General features: G+C 42.4%; 1 protein-coding gene across 9 annotated transcripts in view; it reads left to right on the forward strand.

Moving 5' to 3' along the window:
* MAP4 (microtubule associated protein 4) overlaps nt 1-26,510 on the forward strand; it is a 170,172-nt gene that overhangs the window by 112,746 nt on the left and 30,916 nt on the right. For 5 of the 9 annotated variants that reach the window (XM_082847258.1, XM_082847263.1, XM_082847259.1 and 2 more), the window contains exons 5-8: nt 5,280-5,393; nt 8,179-8,313; nt 8,875-9,906; nt 10,612-10,734. In XM_082847258.1, coding sequence (XP_082703384.1) covers nt 5,280-5,393; nt 8,179-8,313; nt 8,875-9,906; nt 10,612-10,734 — 1,404 coding nt within the window. The remainder of the gene's footprint in view (nt 1-5,279; nt 5,394-8,178; nt 8,314-8,874; nt 9,907-10,611; nt 10,735-26,510) is intronic. The other 4 variants (XM_082847262.1, XM_082847265.1, XM_082847266.1 and 1 more) reach the window with 2 other exon arrangements.

Raw genomic sequence — 26,510 nt, forward strand, 5'->3', positions numbered from 1 at the left:
TATAGTAACCTAATGGGTGTGAAATGGTATCTTGTGGTGATTTTGATTTGCATTTTCCTAATGGCTGATGATGTTGATTATCTTTTCATGTGCTTATTGGCTATTTGTATATCTTCCTTGGAGAAATGTGTATTCAGATCCTTTGACCATTTTCTAATTGGTTGATCTTTTTGTTGTGCTGTAAGAATTCTTTATATTTCACATACTAGATGCTTATCAGATTTATGATTTGCAACTATTTTCTTCCAATTTGTGGGTTATCTTCTGATTTTCTTGGTAGTGTCCGTGGAGCACAAGAGTTTTTAATAATTAATTAATTAAATTTATTTATTTTTGGCTGCGTTGGGTCTTTGTTGCTGCACATGGGCCTTCTCCAGCTGCGGCAAGCAGGGGCTGCGCCTCACTGCGGTACGCAGGCCTTTCATTGCGGTGGCTTCTCCCGTTGCAGAGCATGGGCTCCAGGCGCATGGGCCTCAGTAGGTGTGGCACATGGGCTCAGTAGTTGTGGCACATGGGCTCAGCTGCTCTGCGGGACGTGGGATCCTCCCGGACCAGGGCTCCAACCCATGTCCCCTGCATCGGCAGGCGGATTCTCAACCACTGTGCCAGCAGGGAAGCCCAGTTTTTAATTTTGATGATGTCCACTTTATCTAGTTTTTCTTTTGTTGCTCAAGGTTTGGTGTCATATCTAAGGCTCCATCGCCAAATCTGAGGTCATGAAGATTTATCCTTATGTTTTCTTCTAAAAATTTTATATAGTTTTAGCTCTTATATTGAGGTCTTTGATCCACTGTGGGTTAATTGTTGTGTATGGTGAAAGGTGTAGGGGTCCAGATTCATTGTTCTTCATGTGGATATCCAGTTGTCCCAGCTCCATTTTTTGAAAAGTCTATTCTTTCCCCATTGAATTGTCTTGGCACCCTTGTTGAAAATTTGTTGACCATAGATATACAGTTTTGTTTCTCAGCTCTTAGTTCTGTTCCATTGTTCTGTATGTCTGTCCTTATGCCAGTACTACACTGTCATGGTTACTGTTGCTTTGTGGTAAGTTTTGCAATTGAGTAGTATGAGTCTCCCTACTTTGGACTTCTTTTTTTTTTTTTTTTTTTTTTTTGCGGTACGCGGGCCTCTCACTGTTGTGGCCTCTCCCGTTGCGGAGCACAGGCTCCAGACACGCAGACTTAGCAGCCATGGCTCACAGGCCCAGCCACTCCGCGGCATGTGGGATCTTCCCCGACCGGGGCACAAACCCATGTCCCCTGCGTCGGTAGGCCGACTCTCAACCACTGAGCCACCAGGGAAGCCCTGGTCTTCTTTTTGATGATTGTTTTGGCTATTTTGTATCCTTTGGAATTCCATATTAATTTTAGAGTCAGCTCGTGAATTTCTATAAAGAAATCAGCTGGGGGACTTCCCTGTGGCGCAGTGGTTAAGAATCTGTCTGGCAATTCAGGGGACATGGGTTCGATCCCTGGTCTGGGAAGATCCCACATGCCATGGAGCTACTAAGCCTGTGCACCACAACTACTGAGCCTGCGCTCTGGAGCCCGCGAGCCACAACTACTGAGCCCTCGTGCCACAACTACTGAAGCCCACACACCTAAAGCCTGTGCTCTGCAAAAGAGAAGCCACCGCAATGAGAAGCCTGTGCACCGCTGCAAAGAGTAGACCCCGCTTGCCGCAACTAGAGAAAAACCGCAGGCAACAACGAAGACCCAATGCAGCCAAAAATAAATAAATTAATTAATTAATTAAAAGAAAAAGAAATCGGCTGGGATTTTTGGTAGGAATTGTGTTAAATCTGTAGATCAATTTGGGGAGTTTTGCCATCTCAACAATATTAAGTCTTCCAATCCTTAAACTTAGAATGTTTTTCCATGTGTTTATACCTTACTTCTTTCAGCAATATTTTGGTAGTTTTCAGAGTGTAAGTTTTATACTCCCTTTTGTAAAATTTATTCCTAATATTTTATTGTTCTTTATTCTTATGAATGGAATTGTTTTCTTTCATTTTCAGATTGTTCTGAATCTGAATTGGTTTTTGTATATTGATCTTGTATCTTCCAACCTTGCTGAACTCATTAGTTCTAATAGTTTTTTAGTTGATTCCGTAGGATTTTCTGCGTATAAGATCATGTCCTCTACAATAAAGTTTTACTTCTTCCTTTCTAATCAGGCTGCCTTTTATTTCTTGTCCTTGCTTAATTGTCCTGACTAGAACCTTCAGTACAATGTTAAATAGAAGTGGCAAGAGCAGACTTCCTTGTTTGTTCCTGGTCTTAGTTAGGGAAAGCATCCAGTCTTTTACCATTAAGCATGGTCTTAGCTGTGCGGTTTTTGTTGATGTCGTTTATCAGATTAAGGAAAATGCCTTCTATTCCTAATTTGTTGAGTGTTTGATTTATCGTGAAAGGGTGTTGGGTTTTGCCAAGTGATTTTTCTGCATCTGTTGATGATCATGTGGTTTTATTTTTTTAATTCTGTTGTTATGTATGTATTCCATTAATTGATTTTTGGATGTTAAACCAATGTTGCATTCCTGAGGTGGATCCCATTTGGTCATGGTATATAATGAGTTTTATATGCTGGCACATATGTAAACATTTGTTGAGGACTTTTGCATCCATGTTCAGAAAAGATACTGGTCAGTAGTTTTCCTTTCTTGAGATGTCTTTGTCTAGTTTTATATTAGTCTCATATAATGAGTTGGGAAGTATCCTCCTCTCTTTAATATTTTTGGAAGTGTTTGTGAAGAATTGATTTTCATTCTTCTTTAAATATTTGGTAGATTTCATCAGGGAAGCCATCTCAGCCAGGGCGTTTCTTTGTGAGTTGTTTTTAATTACTAATTCAGGGCAATGGCTCCAGTGATCCCCACCTCCTAGCATTCACACCCTTGTGTAGTCACCTTCCACATCGTACCATGCTTGGGCTATGTGACCAATAGAATAGATGGCAGAAATAATGGTATGCCATTTCTAAGATTAGATTACAAAAGACACTACAGTTTCTGTCTTGGTCACACTGGGTTTACTCACCCTGGCGATAGCTGCTGCTGTGGAGAGGCACACGTGGGGAGGAACAGAAGCCTCCAGTTAACAGCCATGTGAGTAAGCCATCATCATGTAGGCAGGTTCTCCAGCCCCAGTCAAGTCTCCAAATGATCACAGCCCTGGGCAGTACCTTCACTGCAGCCTTGTGAGAAACTGTAGTGGAGGTGGGGAAGAAATAGATTCTGGGAGACATTTTTTTTTCATTTTATTTATTTATTTTTTGGCTGTGTTGGGTCTTTGTTGCCGCACACGGGCTTTCTCTAGTTGCGGTGAGCGGGGGCTACTCCTCGTTGCGGTGTGCAGGCTTCTCATTGTGGTGGCTTCTCGTTGCGGAGCTCAGGCTTCAGTAGCTGTGGCACGCGGGCTCAGTAGTTGTGGCTCGTGGGCTCTAGAGCCCAGGCTCAGCAGTTGTGGTGCTTGGGCTTAGTTGCTCCGCGGCATGTAGGATCTTCCTGGACCAAGGCTCGAACCTGTGTCCCCTGCATTGGCAGGCAGATTCTTATCCACTGCGCCACCAGGGAAGCCCACTGGGGGACATTTTCAAGGTCAAGTCAGCTGGATTTCCTGACGACTTGGATGTGGTGTATGAAAGAGAGAAACCAAGGATGACTCCAGGGTTTTGGACCAAAAAGATAGAATGCCATCAGAGATGGGAAGACTGTAGGAGGAGTGATTTGGGAAACAGGTTACATTTTGGCTTTATTTTATACATTAAGTGTTGGCAGTTTGATACAGAAGTCAGGAAATAAAGGGAGAGGTTGAGATGACTGGAGATACAAATTTGAGTGTCATCATCTTATAGATGGAATTTTAAACTGTGAGACTGGATGAGATCACTAAGAGAGGGAATGTATGTAGGTAGAGAAAGAAAAGGTCTTCCTCTGTCCCGCAACCACTCAGTTCTTTAGTGCTCAGCTTAAATATTTTTCAAGTGAAGACCTTCCTTGACTTGAACTAAAGTATATCCATCTCCTAAATGTTTTCAACCCTGATTTATACATCTTTGGGTTTTTAGAACACACAGGGTCTGCCATATCATATGCACCTAGTAAAATAGTAATGAATAAATGACAGAACTTTGTAGAAATCTTTGATTTTTACATGTGATTTAGCATTCTTCCCCTCCTAATGTGCAAACCATACAACAGTCATTCTCATTGCTGGTTTAAGTGTCCTGTTTTCCTTCAGTGGAAGTGTGAGAGGCAGAGCAAGCAGCAGGTACCCCAAACCAAGTTAAGACTGGGGAGAATGAAGCTTTCTAATCTGTCTAGATTCTAGCTCCTCTGCTGTTCTGAAGCAGCAGCACTGGGGCCTCCTCCAGCCCCAGCAGTTTCTCAGTTTCCTTTCTGCTCGTTCATATTCTGCGGTGCTGCGCTCTCCCCTAAGCCTGAAATCCCTTACTATAAGAGGGAGGGGCAGCTGCTTCAGAGCCACAGGAATGAACATTAACTTAAAGCCTGGACTTCAGTGCAGCTGCCTCTGACAATGGAAGTGCCTAAAGGGAATTAGCATTCCCTGAGAAACTAGTTAGAAATGCAGATTCTTAGGGCCCAGCAGTGTGTTTTTATAAACTTTCAGGCTAATTCAGATGTGTGTTGCATTTCGAGATGGCCTCCTTGGAGAGCAGAATTCTTGCTTGGCCTAAATGGCTTTGCTCTTTTTTCATGTAAGAAGGTGCAGAGTTTACCTGATGTTTTCAGTGCCTTTACTCATGCCAACTCCTGAGTCTAGAGTTCATTCTTTCCAGGTACCAGCAGTTCACCTTGTCTCATTCAGACAGCTTTTGAAATGCAGTTTTCTTCATGCTCTCCACAGGAGGTGAAAATGTCTCTTTTACTTGTTCTGTGTGTGTGTGTTTTTTTTAATAACCTAAAATGAATGTCTACTCTGTAAATACATATTGAAAGTTTATATTTGTACTCTCACCTCCTAATATATTATAGACTCGAGCATTAGTTGTAGTTTTAGTTTTATGTATTTGTTGGCTGTCTGATTTAGATAATTAAATCTTAGAGAATATGAGATTATGTATTTTTAACTTGTCACAAGTGAATTAATGAATATTTGATTCCCTACCACATTCAGTCACATATTATCTCAACATATTTAACTCACTGTTGACGACACACATGTAGCTAATCAGTATTCATCAGAGGATAAAAAGGAATGATAATCTTTCTAGTTGTGTTCAATGGGAATGAGTTTTAAATTCCTTCTTTATTCCAGATCCCTTTAAGATGCACCATGATGACAGCCTGGAAGATTTGCTCTTTCTCCCCAGTGGAACAACCAGTGCTTCAGCATCTGCAGAACAAAATGATCCCCTGAAAGACAGTTATGGTATGACTTCTCCAGCTGGATTTATTTCTTAACTCCATCAATTAATTTGGCTTTTCACCCATCACCTTTGAAGTGAATTACTAGGCAAAGTCATGTTTAGGGGCTCTGGCTCTGACAAGGCTCCTTCTAGATTAGTCACAGAGAATTCACAGTTGGGCTGCTCAGGTTCAGCTCACCTCCTCTCATGGGATCTTGAATCCTATATCCTAGGGCCAGGTTCTGTCTCCACATTTTTACTAGTTCATGGCCTTCTGCAAGTTATGTCCTCCCTAAACTTTGGTTTCTTTATAAAATGGGGCCACCACTTGTTCTTACCTTAAAGATGTGGTGTTGATGAAATAAAATTTATGTAAAAGTACTTCGCATAGTTTCTGGTACATGGTAAACTAAACGTTAAACAGATCTTAGTTATCAATTAATAGTTTCCTCATTCCTGGTTTTGTATAACTTAACATGAATGTGGCCAAGGTACTGTAGGGCAGGCAAAACTTTACTTCTACCCATCTTTGGTGTTCAGTTGAGACTCTATAGACAGGTTAATAAGAAAAAAACAAATAGTTTATTAACGCATGCAACATACATCACATGGGAGGAAAGTAACTCAAAGGTGTAGCTTAGAAATTCAGTTTGGGACTTCCCTGGTGGCACAGTGGTTGAGAATCCACCTGCCAATGCAGGGCACATGGGTTCAAGCCCTGGTCTGGGAAGACCCCACATGCTGCAGAGCAGCTAAGCCCTTGCACCACAATCACTGACCCTGCGCTCTAGAGCCTGTGAGCCACAACTACTGAGCCCGCGTGGCAGAACTACCGAAGCCCATGTGCCTAGAGCTCATGCTTCGCAAGGAAAACCGGCGCACCTCAACAAAGAGTAGCCCCTGCTCGCTGCAACTAGAGAAAGTCTGCGTGCAGCAATGAAGACCCAACACAGTCAAAAATATATAAACAAAAAAACAAAATAAATAAATTTATTTTAAAAAAGAAAGAAATTCAGTTTGTGTAGCATCCTCAACAAAGAATATTAAATTTGTAGAGAAATGACAGGATAAAGGAAAGCAGTTTTACACTTCCAAGAGTCATACTTCGGGAAGGTAAGTATATGAGAGGGAACTAATGGAGTCAGGTTTGTTTGCATATTCTTTTGGTGTCCTCTCTGGCCCGATAAGTGTCTCTTGCCAGTGAAAGGAAAATTTATATCCTGCCTTTAGGCAGAAAGGGAGGAGCTTTTTCTCAATTTGTTGTTTGCTTAATTGCCTTCAGCTCAAAATTTTTATGTCAAAGGGGCATATTTTGGGGTAACATGTTCTGGTTTCCTTCAGTACCCATCATCAGTAAGTCCCACTTCAAATAATGCTTATAATTTTGTATTTGTAAAGATCCTGGCTAGTAGTTGTATGTTTCACTTATGCTTTTCTTTGACCTGATGATCTCTTGCAAGAAGGATGTTAAATGAGTTGACTTTGATGCAGTCCATCTAGTCTCCTGATTTGATTTTGGCTTTGACTCCTGTTTTTTCAGCTCACTACCTAGTCAGTCACTTAGTTGCACTGACTTCTTTCTTTACAGCATCTTTCTTCTCTTCCTTTGTGCTCCCTCTGCTTTACCCCATGCAAGCCCCTATCACTTCATACCTAGACCACCTCAGTGGTCGCCTATCAGACTTCCTGCTCTCCTTTAAAATTAATTCTGAATATACCTGATCATCTGACTCCCTGTTCTGTATTCATTATCTCATTTTTATGATTAAGACCTTAAGACAGCTCCCCCACACACACTTTTTTTCTCTAAATTCTCTGGTTTTCTGGATTTTTTCTTCTACTGTTTGTTCTAATCCCATTTTCCCTCTCTGGTATACAAGATCTGTTTGAATCAGACTAATCTCATAGTCCCAGAAACATTCTTGTCCTGTTGGCATCCTCGTTCTTTTCTTTGCTCAGTGAGCTCTCCATCCTTGAAATTGACTACTCTCCCCTCTCTTCCTGCTCTTGCTTCTTCTCTGAAGCCTTCTGTGACTGTGCTGGTCTCATGGTTCTTTTGAAATTCTTATAGCATTTAGTCCATACTACACAGTTTACCTTATTTGATATATGTCTATCTTGCCTCTCTAGCTAAATTGTAATAATCTTGATGGCAAGGACCAGGCGATACTAAATCCCATGTGATATTAGGTCTGGCAGAGGACAGCATAATAATAATGCTTTTACATCTGTCTAGTTCTTAATAATTTACAAAACATTTTCACAAAAGTGTCTTCTAATGTTGGAAAGGGTTGTATGTTAATCTCACGGTACAGATGAGGAATTGATTCACTGTCCCTTACTGTATGTTGCGTTCTGTTGGTTGTGATGTAGGAGCAAGAGCTCGTCCTTTGCTATTTTTTATTTATTTATTTTTTTAATATCTTTATTGGAGTATAATTGCTTTACAATGGTATGTTAGTTTCTGCTTTATAACAAAGTGAATCAGCTATACAAATACATATATCCCCATATCTCCTCCCTCTTGCGTCTCCCTCCCACCCTCCCTATTCTTTGGTGTTCTTGAATCTTTGTAAAACATTGTAGAAGGTGGCCAGTCAGTGTCAATCAGCAGGGCAGCAGCCTAACAATTAGCCAAAACCTGGAGAATGTCAGCGGTTTTTACTTTAAAATTTTCTTGCTTTGTTTCTCGTTGGTCCTTTTGGCCTATGTCTTTATGGCAATATATAAAGCTGGTTTTAAATATCAAATGTCTTTTTTCCCCATTGTTGACTGAGTCTGAAAAATGTATTTGTGTTTCAATATTAGGTGTGTTTCCCTGTGACACATTTGCTCCTGCAGCTGTTGTTCCTCAGGGGTGGCCTGTGGAAGCTCCAAACCCTCCACATTCAGCATCCTTCATTTCCCCTGAGGCCATTACACAGCCTCTGCAGCCTACAGCAGGTACATTGTTAGGATCCCTGTTTATCACTTAATAGTTACAGTATCAATAATCAATATAAAGCATCAAACATTTTTGAGCCTTGTGCAGCAGTATAGTTAGGTAAAATTTTCACAACTGTCACAGATGTTTTTAAACTTAAATTACTGATTTCAAAGCTGGAGGAATTAAGTTGTAGTTGAAATACAACACTTAGGGCCAGTGGGCAAAGACAATCCCTCTGTAATTCAGGGCAGATTTAGAACTCTGGGGGGTTTTCTTGATGTCCCACAGGTTCCCATTCTGACACTAATTGTGTACCTGTGTTGATTTTTTGGACCTGTGTTTTTTTCTCTCCTTTGCCTTTCCTCCTCCACTCTTTGTTCTGCCAGTATTCTATTCTTCTAAGTATTAGGACTGTCGAAGAGTAGGCACAAATGCATTAAGTGGACACCTTTTTAGTTATGTTTAGGATGTTATGGTCACAAAAGCTAGATACTCTTGTGCCCTAAGAAAGTAAGTTTTGAATGAAGAGCTATGAGCAGACAATGATGGATCCTAAATGTCCAATTTATTTCCCTTAGAGCCTGCTAAGGAGGTAGAAATGGCATCAGCAGAAGAGAGAGCACCAACAAAAGCAATGGAAATGGTGATGGGACTGAAGGCTGCTAACATGGCACCATCTCGAGAATCAGAGATGGTCCTGGCCAAGGATGTGGCGCCAGCCACAGAAACAGAGGTGGCCTTGGCTAAAGACACGGAACCACCTACCGAACCAGATGTGACCCTGGCCAAGGACATGGAATCATCCATCGAACCAGATAAGGCCTTAGTCAAGGACGTGGTACTACCCCTAGAAACAGAGGCAACCCCAGTTAAGGACAGTGTATTGCCCACAGAAACAGATGTGTCTTTGGCCAAGGACATGGTACTGCCCACAGAAACAGAGGTAACCCCAGCCAAGGACATACTACTATTCAAAGAAGCAGAGAGGACACCACCTGTAAAAATGGATTTGGCCCCAGCTGAGGGTATGGTACCACGTACAGACCAAGAGGTGGCCCCACCCAAGGGTGTAGCATCACTTTCAGAAATAGAGGTGCCACTGGATGAGGACGTTGTGTCATCCACAGAAATATCCTCAGCCAAGGAGGTAGCCTTGTCCTCAGAAACAGAGGTGGCCCTGACTGGGGATATGGTACTACCCCCAGAAACAGAGGTGGCCCTAGTCAAGGACATGGCTGCACCTCCAGAAACAGAAGTCACCCCAGTCAAGGACATGGCTCCACCCCTAGAAGTAGAGATGGCCCTCAGCAAGGACGTGGCTCCACCTCAAGAAACAGAGGTGGCCCTGGGCAAGGACGTGGTTTCATCTCCAGAAACAGAGATGGCCCTGGGCAAGAATGTGGCTCTACCCCTACAAACGAAGGTGACCCTGGCCAACAATGTGGCTCCAGCCAAGGATGTTGCAGCATCCTCAGAAGCAGAGGTGGCACCAGTTCCTGTTAAGGACATGGAAACTGCACGGACACAGGAAGAAACAAGTGAGGATTCCCAGTTAGAATCTCTCCAGGATGAAGGACAGTCAGCTGTACCTCCTCTCATGATATCAGCAGGTATGGGCTTACGCTTACTTGCAGTATTTGTCTACAAGGGTGTAGTCTCCAGAAGGGTAAGGGACAAACGTCATGCCAGGTAAAATAAAGACAGTCACACTGTACTTCGCAAGTCTAAACACATTCCTGCTCCCCTGAACAGTTCTTTCTCACCTTTGCCCTCCTCCAACCGCCAACACCTTCTCCATCCTTGTTCTCTGCTCATCTTCCTGTTTTTCTTATAGATGATTGAAGCAATAAAAGAGAACATTCACAAACTTCCACTCGCTCGTCTACCTAACTACTTGTATCTTTATCCATAGACTCTGCCTTCCCTGCTGTTGCCATCAGCAAACAGTCCCTGCTCCTAGTCATGAGGGGCAGCATCTTTGTCTTGCACTAGATCCTGTCTTCTCTTGTCTACTTACACACATTGCCCTGGCCATTCTCTTTTCTTGCCTTGCACCATGTTTTCCCCCCTTTACATTGGATCATTCCCACCACTGTAAAAACATTTGTTATTTTTCTCTTCTTTTTAAAAAAAAACCCAACCCTCCCAACCCCCCCTTTCCTCCCCCTTCCAACTGCCACTCCATTTCTCTCCTGCCCTAATAGGAGCGTCCCTCATTCCTCAAAAACTGTGTCCATTTCCAATTTCTGGAAGGTGGAGAAGTAGCTGAAATGGTGCTTCTCTGAAACCTGTGTGGTTTTTACTTTTACCTTTAGAAGCAGTCACAGCCATGGGCCAAAAGCACAACTTGCCAACAGATGAGGATTCTGTGTCAGAGGAACTAGAGCAAAAGAAACCGTTCAGTAGTCAACCTTCTGAACTTCCTTCAGAGACCTCAGGTATGTCAGGAAAACAAAGTGGCCTGTTTGAAAACGCTTAAACTGGGAAAGATGGGGAGATGGTGGAAGACATTGTTCCTGGTTATAAGGTGGTGATCAGCAGGACCGTTTACGAAGTCAGCTCTCTTTCTTAAACAGATTTCAGTGAGCTTTACACATTTTTGATGGTAAGCCAGAAGCACGTGCACATGATTATCAACTTAGTGATTCTCTGCCTCCTTTTCTGTGATTGTGGTGAGATCGTGAACTTCAGGGCAGGGACCAAGATTTGCTACACTTGGAATCTCTACTGCTTTGAACACTGTCTGGCACCAAGTGGGAGCTAAATAAATGTATGATTTTTAAAATGTTGTTTTAGTGACTCAACATATCATTAAACATTTCTCAAGTCCTTATTGTGTATACACCATGCTAAGGCACACAGATACTTAGGCCTGGGTCCTGGTCCTTTTCTAGCCTGGATGGTGAGAGAAGTTCCCAAGCGTGAACTCTGAAACCAAAGATTTATATAATAATTGAATTAAATAGTATTAGAGATGGCACCAAATAGCTGCTGATTAATTGCCAAGTTAAATGTTATAAATGCTGTGAGTTGGTAAAGCCTAGCAATTTTTCAGGAAAAACAATAATTGGCCTGAGGTATTAAGTAAAGGGTAGGATTTGGAGGACATTGGAGGGATAAAGATAAGGACAAAAGTCACTATTTGAATATTTTAATATTCCGTGAGGTCATTTATTGCATCAAACTTGCCAAAGAGTTGTCCTAGACCTGCTCTCACTGGGTCTCTTTCCAGGATCTTGGATCCATACTGCATTCATTGACTTAGAGGCAGGAGGTTGGACTAAGTGCCTTCCTGAAACTTTTCCAAGGGTGCTCATCCTAATTGTTTTAATTCATTATCCTATACTTGGCATTATGTATATATCTCTGTCTTTTGGGAAGTACCTTTAGCAGCAGAACATTGAAATCTAGCACATTTGTGTTTCAAAGTAGGAGGCTCTTGTTCTGAAATAATGTGACTTTTTCTCTGGACAAAATACTAATTCAGTATCTTTTCTTTTTCTCTTTCTTTTTTTTTTTAAAGTAGTATAATTCTGTCCTTCTGGTCTGTTTAACAAGTAATCGGTATAATACTGATGAGTAATTAGTATAATATTGGTGACAGACTCTTAGAATTGTAAAATCATACATATTTCATTCAATCAGTTAATCAATGTCACCAAAAAGAGGAGCTTACCATCTTGTTACTATCCTGGGAATTATGTACCTATTAAAAATAATAACAAATATAAATAAGTATCAGAGGAGATTTATAGGCAGTAGGTGCTTATTATACAGATTAGAAGATCGCTGTTTGAATTTCTTTTATCAAGTTTTGAATATTTTGTAAATACATTTTGTAAAAAAAAGTCTTTACCCAAGATGATGATCTTTGATTTTTATTAAATATTTACTAATCCCAGTTAAGAGTGAGAAATGTTTTGGAAAAAAACTTTTCCTAAATGAATCAGTATGTGGGTTGGTGAAAATAGACTACTTAAATGAGTCACTAAATGGACATTTTCTTAAAGAAACAATAACAAGGGGTTTTCTGTTTGGAATTTTGGCCAACTTCATGTATTGCAGGTACCCTTCCCACACAAGCCAAAAAAGCGTGCAGACCCAGTGATCGCAGGTCCGCCCGGCCCGCCCGGCCCAGGCTTGCCAGGGTCCCTCCTGAGCTGCTGGGAGGCTCTTCTCCACGGAAGACTCTTGATCCTGGGCTGGGCCCCTGCCCTTTGTCTGAGTTGGGTTGGGTTTCTGGTTCGTCTTCCTGTGGTGAGCCTGGGAACCAGAGGAAAACTATTCATGGTGACTTCCTTGAACCCCAGAGGGATCTTGGCAGGGAGTCCTGGGATATAGAAAGAACACCAATGATGATGAAGAAAAAAAAGAAGAAACCAAAGCAAAAGAGATACTCTCAGCCCCGGGCTGGGGGACCTTGGGATGATGACAATGCAGATGAGCCTAAAGGTCATCCCTCTGCCACTGACCCACAAAAGTCAGGTGTTCCCCCCAGCCAGCCTACCACTGTGGGCACAGAACATGGGCTGGTATCCAGAGAAAACTTGAAAAAGGGATGTGAAATTGATTCCAGAGCAGCCAAACTGGTAGCTGAGAACTTTGTCTCCGAGGGTCTCAGCATTCCTTTGTGTCCTTTGGAAGAACCCCCGAAAACTGCAGTAAATTCTCAGCCCAAACTGAGAGTAGAGGCAGAGGTGAGAGGTAACAAGTCAGCACCACAGAGCCAAGACAAGAAATTGCTGCAGCAAGATGAGTGCAAACCACAGCCTGCACCCTACCTCGAGACTCCTGTGGATAAAAGCCAGACAGTAGGCTCCCTCAATCTGAAAGGACCCCTGACAGAAGCTTTTTCACACAAAGTAGAAATTCCTTTGGAGATCAGACCCAAAGAGGGTTGCTCTCCTGTCTTGGACCAAGGGGCTGAGGGTAGAGTTTCAAAACCCAAAGCAGCAAAAGAACTGCCTAATTCCATACCCACTTTGACAGCAGGTAATCCATTAGTAAGTAGTCTAAAAGAAGGGAGTGATGAAAGTAAAATGACTAAACTGCAGAATGACAAACAGAAAGAGTTTTCTGAGGGAGCTGAAGAGGTTAAAGAACTAAAAAAGGAAAGTATTCCCAAGGAAAGACAGGAGAACAGCATCTTTGCTTCTGAGCAGCCACAGGACACGGTGTTAGCTCAGGTTCCTGGACTAGGGAATGAACCATTTAAGAGAATGGCAGGTGATGGCAAAAGCAGGAAGGGAAAGGGAAGTTCTGGGAAGATGAGAGCAAGTTCTGGGAAGGTGAGAGCAAGGTCTGAGCTGCTGTGGCTTGCGGACAGCCAGAAGGACAGCAAGGACACAATTGTTCTTGTGCCAAGTGAGCCAGCGCCTAAAATGGAAAGAATGGATAAAGGCGAGGAGCTGGGGCTGGGTTCTTCAGAGCAACCAGGGACCGTGGCTGAGCTCACTGAGGCAGTGGTGATGCGGGACCCTAAGGAGATGACTGACCTGAGGGTGGCAGGCACCTTGCAGGCGTTGATTCCTTTGGGAAATGGGTCAGGCATGATTCAGACTTCCGGTGCTAGAACAGAAAGAGGAGCTGTAGCCATAGGCATGCGTGTCGGCAACCAGAGCGAGGAGGAAAAATGTCCTTGGATGGATCATGAGGCAGCTCCCTGGATTTCTGAAAAGCCTACAAAAAGAGGCAGTGAAGACAAAAACAAAAAGTTTAAAAATAGTTATTCCACACAGCCTGCTAGAATGGAGAGGAAGGAAGAAATCCTCAACCCACCTTTTGTAGGGAAGCGTGGGGATATTGGTAGTACTCCCCATCAAAACAGAGAATTAGAACTTACTTTCCCCATAAATCATGACCCTTTGTTCTCACGTATATCAGATACACCCACAGTGGAAGGAGTTGACCAAAAGGGTAGAAATGTTGAGGTTAATTCTTCTAAGCTTGGGGCTCTTGGCAGGAACAAAACAAGCGCAGGCAAGGATTTTGCTGTTACTGAACCAGCTACCAAGGTGACAGATGTGAGCTGCCAAGACCAAATCCAGGGGGCAGGATTTGTTCCTTCAGTACCGTCTGAGGAGAATAGGACAGATGTGGCCAAGAGACATACTGCAGTTGCTGACAAACCAAATAAAAGGAGTAATGATGGAAAAAGCAAAAAGGTTAAAAATAGTTTCCCTGAGAAGCACATTCTGGAGAATAAGATAGATGCAACAAAAATACATGTTCCCATGGAAACCATAGGGGACCACAGAATTGAAGGAATGGGCTATGTGGATGAAAATAGAAATATTACATTTACCCGCCCTAGAAGACCACCAGGGTTGATGAATAAGACAGTCCCCCTAGAGGCTCAGGAATCAGCAGCCTGTGAAAAACTGCCCCCTTCTATTTTTCAAGTAGTAAAGGAAAGTGATTCATTTCCAAACACCTTGGCAGAAAGCAGGCAAGAGACAGCTCCAGCCCAGATTTCCAAATTATTAGAGGTAGATAATTGCAGCAAAGTTGGAGTCCCAGTTGAAGAAAGACCCAAGGCTCCCTGTGCTGTTATGCCCTCTACAAGCACAGGAGGAGTTGCCCTAACTCTGACAGCAGCCATAGAAACAGTTAATAACCATGGAGTTAGCTGTCTTCAGAATAAAGGTGAGCTTGCTGGTCCCATGAAAAACGAAGCAGGGATAGACGGAGGGCATATGATAGGAGAATCTGAGTCAGTGCCCAGTGGTGCATCAAAGCACTCAGTAGAGAAAACCACAGAGCCAGCAGGGGGCCACCTTCTTTCTGGCGTGCTCATAGAAGAACAAAGCCTGGCAGGTGGGGTCAGAGTCCTAGAAGCATGTGCAGATAGCAGTAATTTTCCAACATGTCCAGTAAACAAACAGAAAGAGTCTGAGGAAGGTTCTGCTCCAGTTCCAATTCTTGACCTAATGGGAGACAAAGCACAAAAGCCCAGTTTCTGTGAGGACCAACGTGCTGAAAATAGAGATTCCCAGGGCCCAGATAGTTTGAATAAGGAGGTAGATACGACTCTTTTGCCACCAGAAAGTGAAAAGGATAAATTGGAAGAAATCAGTCTGGATTCTGAAAGCAGAGAAATGGCATGTGTTTCCTTGGCACCACCAGAACTCCAGTCAGGTGTCTTAGATGGCAAAGTTGAAGTGACTCCTTCAAGGGTGGTAGATGAGTTAGTAGTGACTGCTTCCAAGGCTCTTCAACTCCCAGAACCCAAAGACAAGATCTTAGAGGCACCTGAGAAAATGACAGAAAAATCTGAACCGAAGGCACTGGGACAAGGGAAGAAGGAAGATAAAAGCAGAGCGGCAGAACCCATGAAAGGCTACATGAGACCCACCAAGTCCCGAGGACTCACTCCACGTTTACCAAAATCTACAGTCCAGGAACGAGAGCGATCCAAGCAACTCAAGTCCAGTGGTATGAACCTGCCGTGGGGAAATGTGTGTGCTTGTGGCTTTTGGTCAGCATCAGAAAGGCAAAGAGCTTGTGCTTTGGTTCCATCCAGACTCTAATCATTCTTGTTAACCATTGGTTTGTTGGCATGAAGACCTGTAACTGCTAATTATGTGTTTTCTGCAGCGAAGGCATGCCTTGTGTCCAGCTTGGGAGGCTGGTGACTTGGTTGCATGCCTTTTTACCCAGCACTGAACCTTGACTTTCAGGGGAAGTTGAATTTCAAACAATAAATTGTTTAGCAGAAAGTCTATCACCATCCATGATATTCTTAAATTAAAAAAAAAAAAAGTGTGCCTCCTATGTGTAAAGTCTACAGCCAAATTTTAATCATATCATTATTTTGTATAAGGATTCACAAGAGGAAAGAAAACATTTCATGTCCAGCTGTGTGTGTGGGATTTTTTTTTTCCAGTATATATATGTAACTTGTGCTGGTGGGACTAAATATCCAAATTGCTTTTGGATTGAATGAAAATGAACCCCTTATGGTAGCCTCCACCCAGATTGGTAAGCACAGACTTTATTTGTGTTTCTAGAAGTGGGAAATGATCTCTCAGTGATGCAGCTCTATCTTTTAGCAGTTTGTTGCTTACAGCCATTGGCCCACAGTTTCACAGGGATTAGAGTTTGGACATAGCCTATGTCCATGAAACATAGTCCATATCCATGGGCAAGTCTGTAAAACTTGCCCATATAGGATTCCTCATAATTTTGCCCTTTTTGCCTCTAATCAGTGAAGTAATTGAGAGGAGACTGAGAAGATGATGATTCCTTTAAGATTTAGAAATGTTAAGGGTGTTTTTTCCCCTGAAAAGTATACATCTAATCATGGCCTTTGAGGCTGTTCACAGCCTACAAATGATGCTATTACTTAATCACTGTTTCCCAGCTTGCATGATGCAGCTACTAACTCCAGAAATGAAAAAACACTGGTTGGCCTTGGTGTAGCCAGTTAGGCTTTTGGAGAGGCTTCATCATGAGATGGTGTTCTGCATGGTATGGACTTGTTTTGGGTAAAGCTTGTGCTATGCATGAATATGTACCCGGTAAGGAACGTGTGTCGTGTGAGTAGAGAATGCTAGAAGCTATTATTTGCATAAAACATTCTGATCTTTTCCGTTTTTATCTTCCATTAGCTACCCTGTTGCCAAGGCAGAAAATGATATTGTATGTAAAGTGCTTTCCAGCTTTCATTAAGATTCCCAGCCCTCTCTCCAGTTCATTAGTTTCAGGTTCTAGACCAGTTCTTTGGTTTCAGTGGTAATTAAAGGATAACATGTAAGTTTTCTGAAACTTAGGCATCTCTTTTAGCTCAGTATTACTGAAAAATGTAGGAAGAGGATTTATTGTGATTCTTGAGGAGGCAAGCCAGGTGCTGTAGAACTTTTGGGCTCCTACCTTGACCAGGCCACCCTCAGCGACATGTGTTAGGAGTAGCCTTGTAGAGTGGCTGAGGAGGGAGTGATGTATGTTGGACAAAATATCTTCTCTAAATTCTATCACACCCCTTCCCTAAGAACAATCTATACTTTTTTTATTTTGGTAGGTAAAATTATAATTTTCAAAAATTAACTTTTGAATAGGTTAATACATTCACATGGTAGAACGGGATATGCAGTAAAATGTAAGTCTGCCTCCCTCTGTTAACCCCCATCCACGTTTCCCTCTCCAGCAACCAGTGTTAACAATGTCTTACACGTCCTTTCAGACAATTTACGCATAAAGAATCAATGATGTATATATTTCCTGATTTTATAAAAGTGAGACATATCATGCATACTGATGTGTACCTTGATTTGTAAACCTAGTTATTTTAGAGCTCTTTACAAATCAGTACAAAGAAAGGGGCCTCAGTCTTTTTAAATAGCTGTATAGTATTTCACTGTATGGAGATACCCTAATGTATTTTACCACTTCTTTATTGATGGATGTTCAGATGTTTTCCTTTTTTTTTCTATTAGAAACAAGGTGCGTAAACTAATCTTGTATATACAGAATGTCATACTTACGTACATACATACTTATACAAATACATCTGTATAATAAAAAGGGGCTCTGGGTTAGAACCTCTGATTTGAAGAATATATGTTTATCTTTTTGATAGGTGTTGCCAAGTTGTTCCTCATAGGGGCACAGAGCTGCACCAGAACTATACTCCCACCCTGAGCATAGACCAGTACCTGTTCCCCTGTACTTTCTCCTACTAGTGTGGTTTTTCTTCTTTGTTGAGGTGTGCCAGTCTAATAGGTAAAAAATTATTACTTGGTATAAATGTATTTTGTGTTTTACTTCTTAAATGACTTCCTTTATTATCCAGTTTATAAAAGCCATCCCTGCTCTGAGTTCATAAAAATATTTTAAATTTTTCACATTTTTAATCTTTGATCAGTCTAGAATTTGCTTATTTGTTTCTGTATGTGTGTATGTGTGTGTGTGTGTGTGTGTGTATTTTGTTTATGAAATATGCGATATGATTACTTGGTTGTCTCACTATATTTGTATATTCTGTCTCCCTCTGAAATGCCACCTTTGTCATGCTCTAAGTAACACAATGTGGCTTAATAATATATTTTAATATCTAATAGGTCTAGCCCCACATGTCACCCTATCTTTCAGAGTCTTCCTGACTATTCTTGCTTGTTTATTATTTCATATAAACTTGACAGTTGGCTTATAGGTTTGTGGGGGGGGGAAATCCAGTCAGTCTTGTTCTTGAAATCACATTAAATATAGATTACCCTAGGGAGAGTTGTTGCATATGTTGAGTTTTTCTGTCCAACATGTAATACATGCCATATTCAGTAACATCACATGTTCAGGTTTACGTGTCTTAGTCCCTCACTGGTGCTTTCTTTGTGCAGATCTTGTATATTTCTTCTCTTTTCTTTGGCCTCACGGCTTGTGGGGTCTTAGTTGCCTGACTAGGGATTGAACCCCCGCCCTCGGCAGTGGAAGTGTGGAGTCCTAACCACTGGACTGCCAGGGAATTCCCAAGATCTTGTATGTTTCTAATAATGCTTATTCAGAGATGTTCAGAAAGCAGGCGAATGTGCAGATGCAGAGCTTTAGGCAAGCCTGGGCTCTGAGGCAGGGGACTGAGTGGAATGGGGAGTGCCTGGATTTGTGATAGGGAACTAGGCAGGGTAACCCCTTATGGGTTCATATGGGCTCTGATGTTTCATGCATGCCTGGTAATAGACCTGGCCTTGGTAAATTTTATTTTTGTTCCTCACTTCGAATCATTCATGTTAACTCTCCTGTGGTCGGATGGTGTTACCCATGGTTTTCAGTGTTCGGACAGTAAAGATATTATTAGTGGTGTCCATAAAAATAATAGCATCTGCCACCTATTGAGTGAATACTAAGTGTCTAGTTGTCTGTAGATAGGTAGGTGGATAGTCGTGTACACACACACACACACACACACACACACACACACACACAACAGTACTTTGAAGGATTCTCTCCATTTTACACGTGAGGAAATGGAGGCTCTCCATATTAAAGTCACACTGATAGTGAAGTGGCAGAAATAGAATTTAAACCCAAGTCTTTCTGACTCTAAGGCCCATGCTTTCCTCATTCTTGCCTCAGAGGAACCTTCCAGAAGTTTTAGGTTCTTAAAAAGAAAAAGATGAAGGTCGATGATTAATAATTATATTTTTAAAATTTTAATATCCAAGCTCTATAACTAAGCACTTTTCTAGTTGGAAAATGGAGACACATCATGAGGACATAAACTAATCAGAGTCTAATTTAGGATTAGAATCTAGGTCTTTTAAGTCTGTCTAGCATTTTATTCTCTGGGCAGAGACTGTGTTTGATTTATTCCTGTGTTCTCCCTACCACCCAGCTTAGAGCTTTACTGTATATGATGTCTAATGACAGTTTTAAAATTATAATTGAGTTACCTTTTGCTACCCTTATCTTCTTTGGAAGTAGGGAAAGTGAATATACTGCTAAAGTCTCTTTCAGCTTAATGATTCCTCTCCTGTTATTTTTTCATGTCTAAAGTTTAGGGAAACTTTAGCAGAAGGTTTCTTCACATATTATGCATATTGTTCTAAGTAAGGAACATTGAGATACTTCAGGAAATCTGAGCTCAACTTGTCCGAAAAGGACTTCTTTTGGGACCGTGTATTTTGTGCAGGGAAGAGCAAGGTTGAAAGGGCGATCCTTACTGGACTCTGGTATATGCGATGGCTCCATAGTAGTCGCTCCCCTGGAAGAAAGCCAAGGAGAGCTGTGAGTGGCAGTGCACTTGGCATGTTGTTCTGTGAGAGGGACAGTTATCATGGGTCTCCATAAATAGGCCCTTCCCTTTGCCATAGTGAGAGCCATTTCTCCCTTTATCTGGCTTCATTTCTTTTTCTTCAGTTTTCTTGAGCCCATCAACAGTCTTCCAACAGCTGGGAATATCAGTTTATGGTGGGAAATTCTTTTGGTGTGAAACTTGGAGTAATTTATAAACCTCAAATCCTAACAGTTTCAAGGCCCTTGTACATAAATAAAATATGCTCAGCAGATGAAAAAATCATTTGTAATCTTAGAGCTCACTACAGTCTTACAACTGGAGAAGTACCCATTTGGTAATATCTTTTTTTAAAAATTTTATTTATTTATTTTTGGCTGCGTTGGGTCTTCATTGCTACGCACGGGCTTTTTCTAGTTGGGGCGAGCAGGGGCTACTCTTCGTTGTGGTGCGTGGGCTTCTCATTGCGGTGGCTTCTCTTGTTGTGGAGCTCGGGCTCTAGGCACGTGGGCTGTAGAGCGCAGGCTCCGTAGTTACGGTGCTTGGGCTTAGTTGTTCCGCGGCATGTGGGATCTTCCCGGACCAGGGCTCAAACCCGTGTCCCCTGCATTGGTAGGCGGATTCTTACCCACTGCGCCACATCTTAAACGTAGTGCCATTTGTGAAGTTTCCTAATTGCTTTCTTCCCACTTACCCTCTCATTCTCTGGCTTGTTTTCTTCTTACTAGCTGTATATTAATGAAATTTATTGGGAGAGTCTATATGTTCAGTAACTAAAAACAGTTATTGTTTATTGAAACTTACTATACGCTCAGCACTCTCTTAAACTCTTAACCCTCAAATAGTTCTGTGCTACTTTTCACCTTATTTGAGCCAGAGCATCTAAATGTTCTGTGAAACAAGTCCAGCAATTATTGGCTGTTCTACTTTAAAAGGAATTTCTTCCCCTCACGCTCCCTCACTTTTATCCTCTGGCTGACAGCACTGGAAGATTAAGAAAGCAAATGCAACTTGCTTCTTACTTTTGGTGTTACAGAAATTTTTACTCCTTTGAAATATGAAGTGGACAGTAGAGGGGACGTCCATGCGTATTTTTACTTGTGACATTGAGTAGGTCATCTCAGCTGTGAGCAGATTGAAATTGCTAGTTTTTAAACTGTTCAGCAACGATGTAATTTGTATAAGTTTAGGCAAAAAGCTGATTGTCATATAAACGTTTTCTATTGCTCTGCAGATAGTGAACACTCAACATGATTTGGATTTTTTAGTATTTAGTTCATTCATTCATTCAGCAAACACCAGGTAACATTATTCCCACATTCTAAGGGTAGATCAAGAAGCCACAGCTTTTACTCCTCAAGGATTCCAAAGTGGGGAGATAAACACATAAACAGATAATTTTACTCTAGTGAGAGAAGTTCTGTAATAGAAGGATGAGCTATATGCCATGGGAATACAGAGCAGAAAGTAAGTCCTCTTAGGAGAGCAAAAGAAAGCTTACTGGAGGAGGTGACATTTGATGGGTCTGGAAGTTTGAAGAGCTGATAAGCAGGGTAAGGCATTCTAGGGGATAGACTGCATAGAGGCATAGTGAAGTGCAAGTGCATGGAATATTTGAGGACTAGCAAACATTTGGGTGTGACTGGTATATACATCATGTGGGCAGCAGGGAGAAACATTCTGAGACAAGATTGGGGAGAAAAGAAGGTAAGCTCTTCAAGGGTCCTGAGAGTCGTGTGTACCTCCATGAGCAGAGGATCTTAAACTTTACACTGGAGGTAATTGGTGGAGGGAGTTGGGCTTTTACCTAGTTTCCTTGCATGAATCTCTTATCTTTTTCAGGGAGGCTATGCTAGGCTCAGTACTCAAAAGGCCTGGAATTTCCAAGTTGTACTTCTTCGGGGACTTTTCATCTGTAAGCATTTTAATGCTTTTGCCTGTTAAATGACAAAAATAATGCAATTTAGTAATGAGTGTGATGTCCTTTACTTAAGGGAGAACAATCCATGGATTAGGGGAGTACAGCGGACAACAGTGGACCGCTCTTACCGAGGGCTTCTGGGCAAGAGCGAGTTTTATAGAGCGTTATAAGCGGCAACTGGGGGAAATAGGGCATGACTGGCTAGGAGGTCTGGGGTTTCCTTATAAGGCTAACAGGTCCAATTTTCTAGGGCAAGGTGAGCTAGCTGAAGCTGAGTCGAAGGACTGTGTGGTGTGTTTTAGGTTTCCTTGACAGTGAGGTGCTTTCCTTGACAGTGAAGTGCAGGCTGACTTCGATTTAGATTTGTGGGCCAAGCCACGGGGGCGGCCTCCATTTTGTAGGTCCTGGTAAATGAATTACCTTTATCAAGGGTCACATAAGTCAGATTACTAGCTTCAGTTTTTTCATTCTGTCTGCCTCCCAACTTTTGAAAGTTAATCAGGAAGAATCACGATTTTCTTGAGTTAAACATGTACTAAGAAATTTTTCTAAGATTTAGTAGAATATGGTTTTGAAATGTTTTTGCATACATGTATATTTATATATAAACAAACATCATTTTCTTCCAGGTAAGAAACTAGATTGCAGCTTCACAGTCTTCAGCTTTTATTAGTAGAGTGTCATCCATCATTGTAATCAGTAGACTTATCGACTTTCATTGTAATGATAATTTATTAGAAATTGTTTCCTGGAGACAGTAACAGGGAACATTTGGTCAATCTGGAAAGTAGCTTTGTTGCCTTGGTAACTGAAAGAATGCAGAGAAACCAGTTGTGGAGCTTATCAAAACCAAGGCCCTGAACAGGTTGAGTACTAGCTCAAGGCACAAGGCAAAACCAGAAACATCTGCCAGTGCATCTGCTGAGATCAGAGACCTGCAAGCTGTGCCAGAGCCCTTGGAAGCTTGACAAGTTGTTATACAGTCTGATAAAAGAGAGGTCGCCTTCTGACCAGACACATGGGAGTCCATGCACTTTCCTCAGACTCAGACGGAATGGAACTTAAAAACCTTCAGCCCAAAGGACATTCGAAATCAGCACCTGTCTACATGAGTTTAACGATGGGAGAGATCAGGTCAAATGATAGAAGTCCGTGAAAGGAATCCGTCCATTCCTCCTTGAGCAGAACTTTTTTGAGAGCCTACTTAAGCACTGTATCAAGCACTGTGCTGGGCACCTGCATAGCAGAGGTGGACAGGTCTTATTCCTGCCTTCTAGAAGCTTCCAGGAAAGGCACATACAGAGAAGATTATGGTGTAGTTTCCAAATCCTAAGAAGAAGTAGAACAAGTATAGTTCTGTGTAAACATTAAGGATTCAGTTTAGGAGTTAGGGGTCTAGGAGACTTTACAGAGGAGGTGACATTTCTGTGAGTTCTGAATAAGTAGAAGCAGAACCCAGAGGCAAGGAATTCTAGTGGCAACTGAGTCTAGAATTTAAGTCTTCAGGTTCTTAAGTACATTTCTTTTTACCTGGGCACGCTCAGCTTTCTAAGACCTCATGTAAGTTCCTCATCTGCCAACTTGATAAAATATCACAGTGATGGGGGCGGGGTGGGGGGGCTGAGTTCCTTGATGCAACTCTCTCCCGTGGGTGAATGTGCATTCCTGAGTGAGATTGTGTTTGTAATTCTGAATTGGACTAGGGCACTGACAGGGTCATCCTCAGGTTTTACTAATTATTCTGTACTAGATTTTTCTCATTGTTTGTCATCCAGGTAGCAGTCACCTCATTGGGGAGAAATAAACACATTAATTTTTGTTCCGTGTGATCTCTTCCTTGGTACGTGTTGCAAAGCAATAGTGTAATCAAACTATAAGCCACTCTGTCCCCTCCCCTCTGTAAAAGCCTCTGGATCTCCATGTTTTCTTAGTGAAGCAGGAGGACCTGCTTGCCCACTCAGAAGCAGCAGTGAAGGGATGCTCACAGTGCTGAGCACTGTAACAGGACACCAACATAAATGTAAGTCCACTTGAGAATGGAAAATAGTAGCAGACAATTGCTAAGGAATAAAGACACACCTTCCTCATTCTTTGAAAGCCAGAATTTGACCATGTTTTATCACCAAGCCTTTATATACCCAAGACTCATCTCTTATTTTTTCCCATTACTAATTAGAATCATGACCCTCCTGGCACCACTTTCATTTTTCATTTTATTATACATCCTTCCTTGCTCTTCCTTGGTGAGAGCTTTGCTGAAGAGTAAGGTGACCCTAGTTTCTTGCTAATGAACCTTTATTGTGCTTTCGCATGTTGCTGCTAAGCTACTTAAGGTCAAGGGGAAGGAGAGGTATATATGAGTTCAGTTAATGTTCAGGACAGAGGTTAAGTTCACATTTTTTCCAGCTTTGCAACATTGCCACTCCTGACCATGAACATAGCTCTGTGTTAGGTACTGATGCTAACGCAGGAAACATATTAGGGTTGGTTCTTGCGCTCTAGTTGGGAATTGAGAAAATTATGTGCAGGGTATGAATAGCAAGTAGAGAAGTTGAGTAATGGGGACAGAGGCTCCAGTTAAGGAAGCTTTCTTGGGCTGGGCCTTGGTAATCTCTTCACTTTTTTTTTGGCTGCATTGGGTCCTCATTGCTGCACGCGGACTTTCTCTAGTTGAGGCAAGGTGCGCGGGCTTCTAATTCTGGTGGCTTCTCTTGTTGCGGAGCCGGGCTCTAGGCACGTGGGCTTCAGTAGTTGTGGCTCGCGGGCTCAGTAATTGTGGTGCGTGGGCTTAGTTGCTCCGTGGCATGTGGGATCTTCCTGGACCAGGGCTCGAACCTGTGTCCCCTGCATTGGCAGGCGGATTCTTAACCACTGTGACACCAGGGAAATCCATCTCTTGTATTCTTTTTTTTTTTTTTTTTTGCGGTATGTGGGCCTCTCACTGTTGTGGCCTCTCCTGTTGCGGAGCACAGGCTCTGGACACGCAGGCCCAGCGGCCATGGCTCGTGGGCCCAGCCGCTCCGCGGCATGTGGGATCTTCCCGGAACGGGGCACGAACCCGTGTCCCCTGCATCGGCAGGCGGACTCTCAACCACTGCGCCACCAGGGAAGCCCTTCTCTTGTATTCTTGATAGACTATCACAATATCCTATGTTACTTCAATTAGCGACTTACAGGCTAGGCAACAAAAATCAGCTTTGTTCAAGGCAGAGTTTTTCCTATCCTTTCAGTGTAACTTTTTTTTCAAGAATTTTCTCTCGTGGGTACCTCAATCCTGAAAGTACAGTTTGTAAACTCAAAGCTCAGGGCAGCAAAGGACTATGCTGAGTTAAATGGGGGCAGTGGGCTCTGGTGGGCGGCTAAAACCCCAAGCCACAGATAGCCAAGGTCCCTAAGTCCTAGAGGTCGGAGGAAGATGAACTGCTGCAGTGTGTTCCCGTGGCAACTAAGTCATCAGCAGGCTGGAAAGAGCAGGCAGGGCTGGTGCAGGAAGGAGAGACACATCTTGTCCAAGAAACTAAGAGGGATCGGGGCAGGAGTAAAAGTGCGAGGATGTATTGTCACACAAGTGTCTTACAACTTGGATACATGTCCCCAAAGTGCTGATCACTGAAACCTTTAAATGAACCACTTATTAGACTCTTGCACAATGCAGAGCTACAAGATGGAGCTCTCACTGGGCTTTGGGGACTCACTCAAGTCAGTTTTCAAGTTAATTTGATAAGTTGTTATGACAACAAAACTACTCTTCCTCTGAGAAATGAATGCCTCCAATTTTGATATTACATTAAGGTTCTTTGTTTTAAGTGAAATTTTGAGCAAGTTTTTGGAGTCTTTGTTCTTTAAGAGTTATGGCTTAGGATTGGCAAATCAGTCTTATTTTTAAAACAGTTTTTTGAGTAGGTGACAGTGGAAGTGTGGGCATAGTGTCACATAAGCGAGTGTGTGGGTACACACGTGTCTATACTGGTGAAAGCCGGCATCATTACTATCCTCAGTACCCAGATTAGCACCATCCCGTGTTTTAAATTGCAGATCTAAACAGAGTGCCAGTTAACAGGAAATTACATTTTCAGTTTAACAGTGGCATTCGATTGTGCAGAAAGGAGCAGGTTCCTTGCTTTCTCTTTCTTTTTCATTCATTCCTTCCCTCTTCCTTCGTTCTTTTCACACTAGTAAATACATTTATCATCCAACTGCTTGAGGAGAGAGGAGTGTTGGGCGAAAGACAGGTTTAGTCATGAATGCTGGTGTGATGTCACTGCCAGCTCTGTGATCATAGGTGGTGTTAGAGCTCCAGGAGCGGCGGGGAGAGCCGTGGAAGAGGCGATGTCGCTCTCACACAGGCAGCCAGCCTCACGCACTGCCACTCCCGGCCAGCTCTGTCAGGGCCAGCCTGCACAGTGCTGGGTGGATTCCACAAAAGAAATGAGCCAAGCTGGGTTTGAGTGGCAGAGGACAGAGGGCAAGCTGAATGAGATCGGGCTGAATGTCAGCATGGACGGGCAGCTGAAAGACGGGCTTGTGAAGAATGCCAGCTTCCTGGAGCAGAATAAGCTCTGCTTCTT

The sequence above is a fragment of the Leucopleurus acutus genome (genome assembly GCF_964270905.1).
Source record: "Leucopleurus acutus genome assembly, chromosome: 10".
Lineage (NCBI taxonomy): Eukaryota > Metazoa > Chordata > Mammalia > Artiodactyla > Delphinidae > Leucopleurus > Leucopleurus acutus.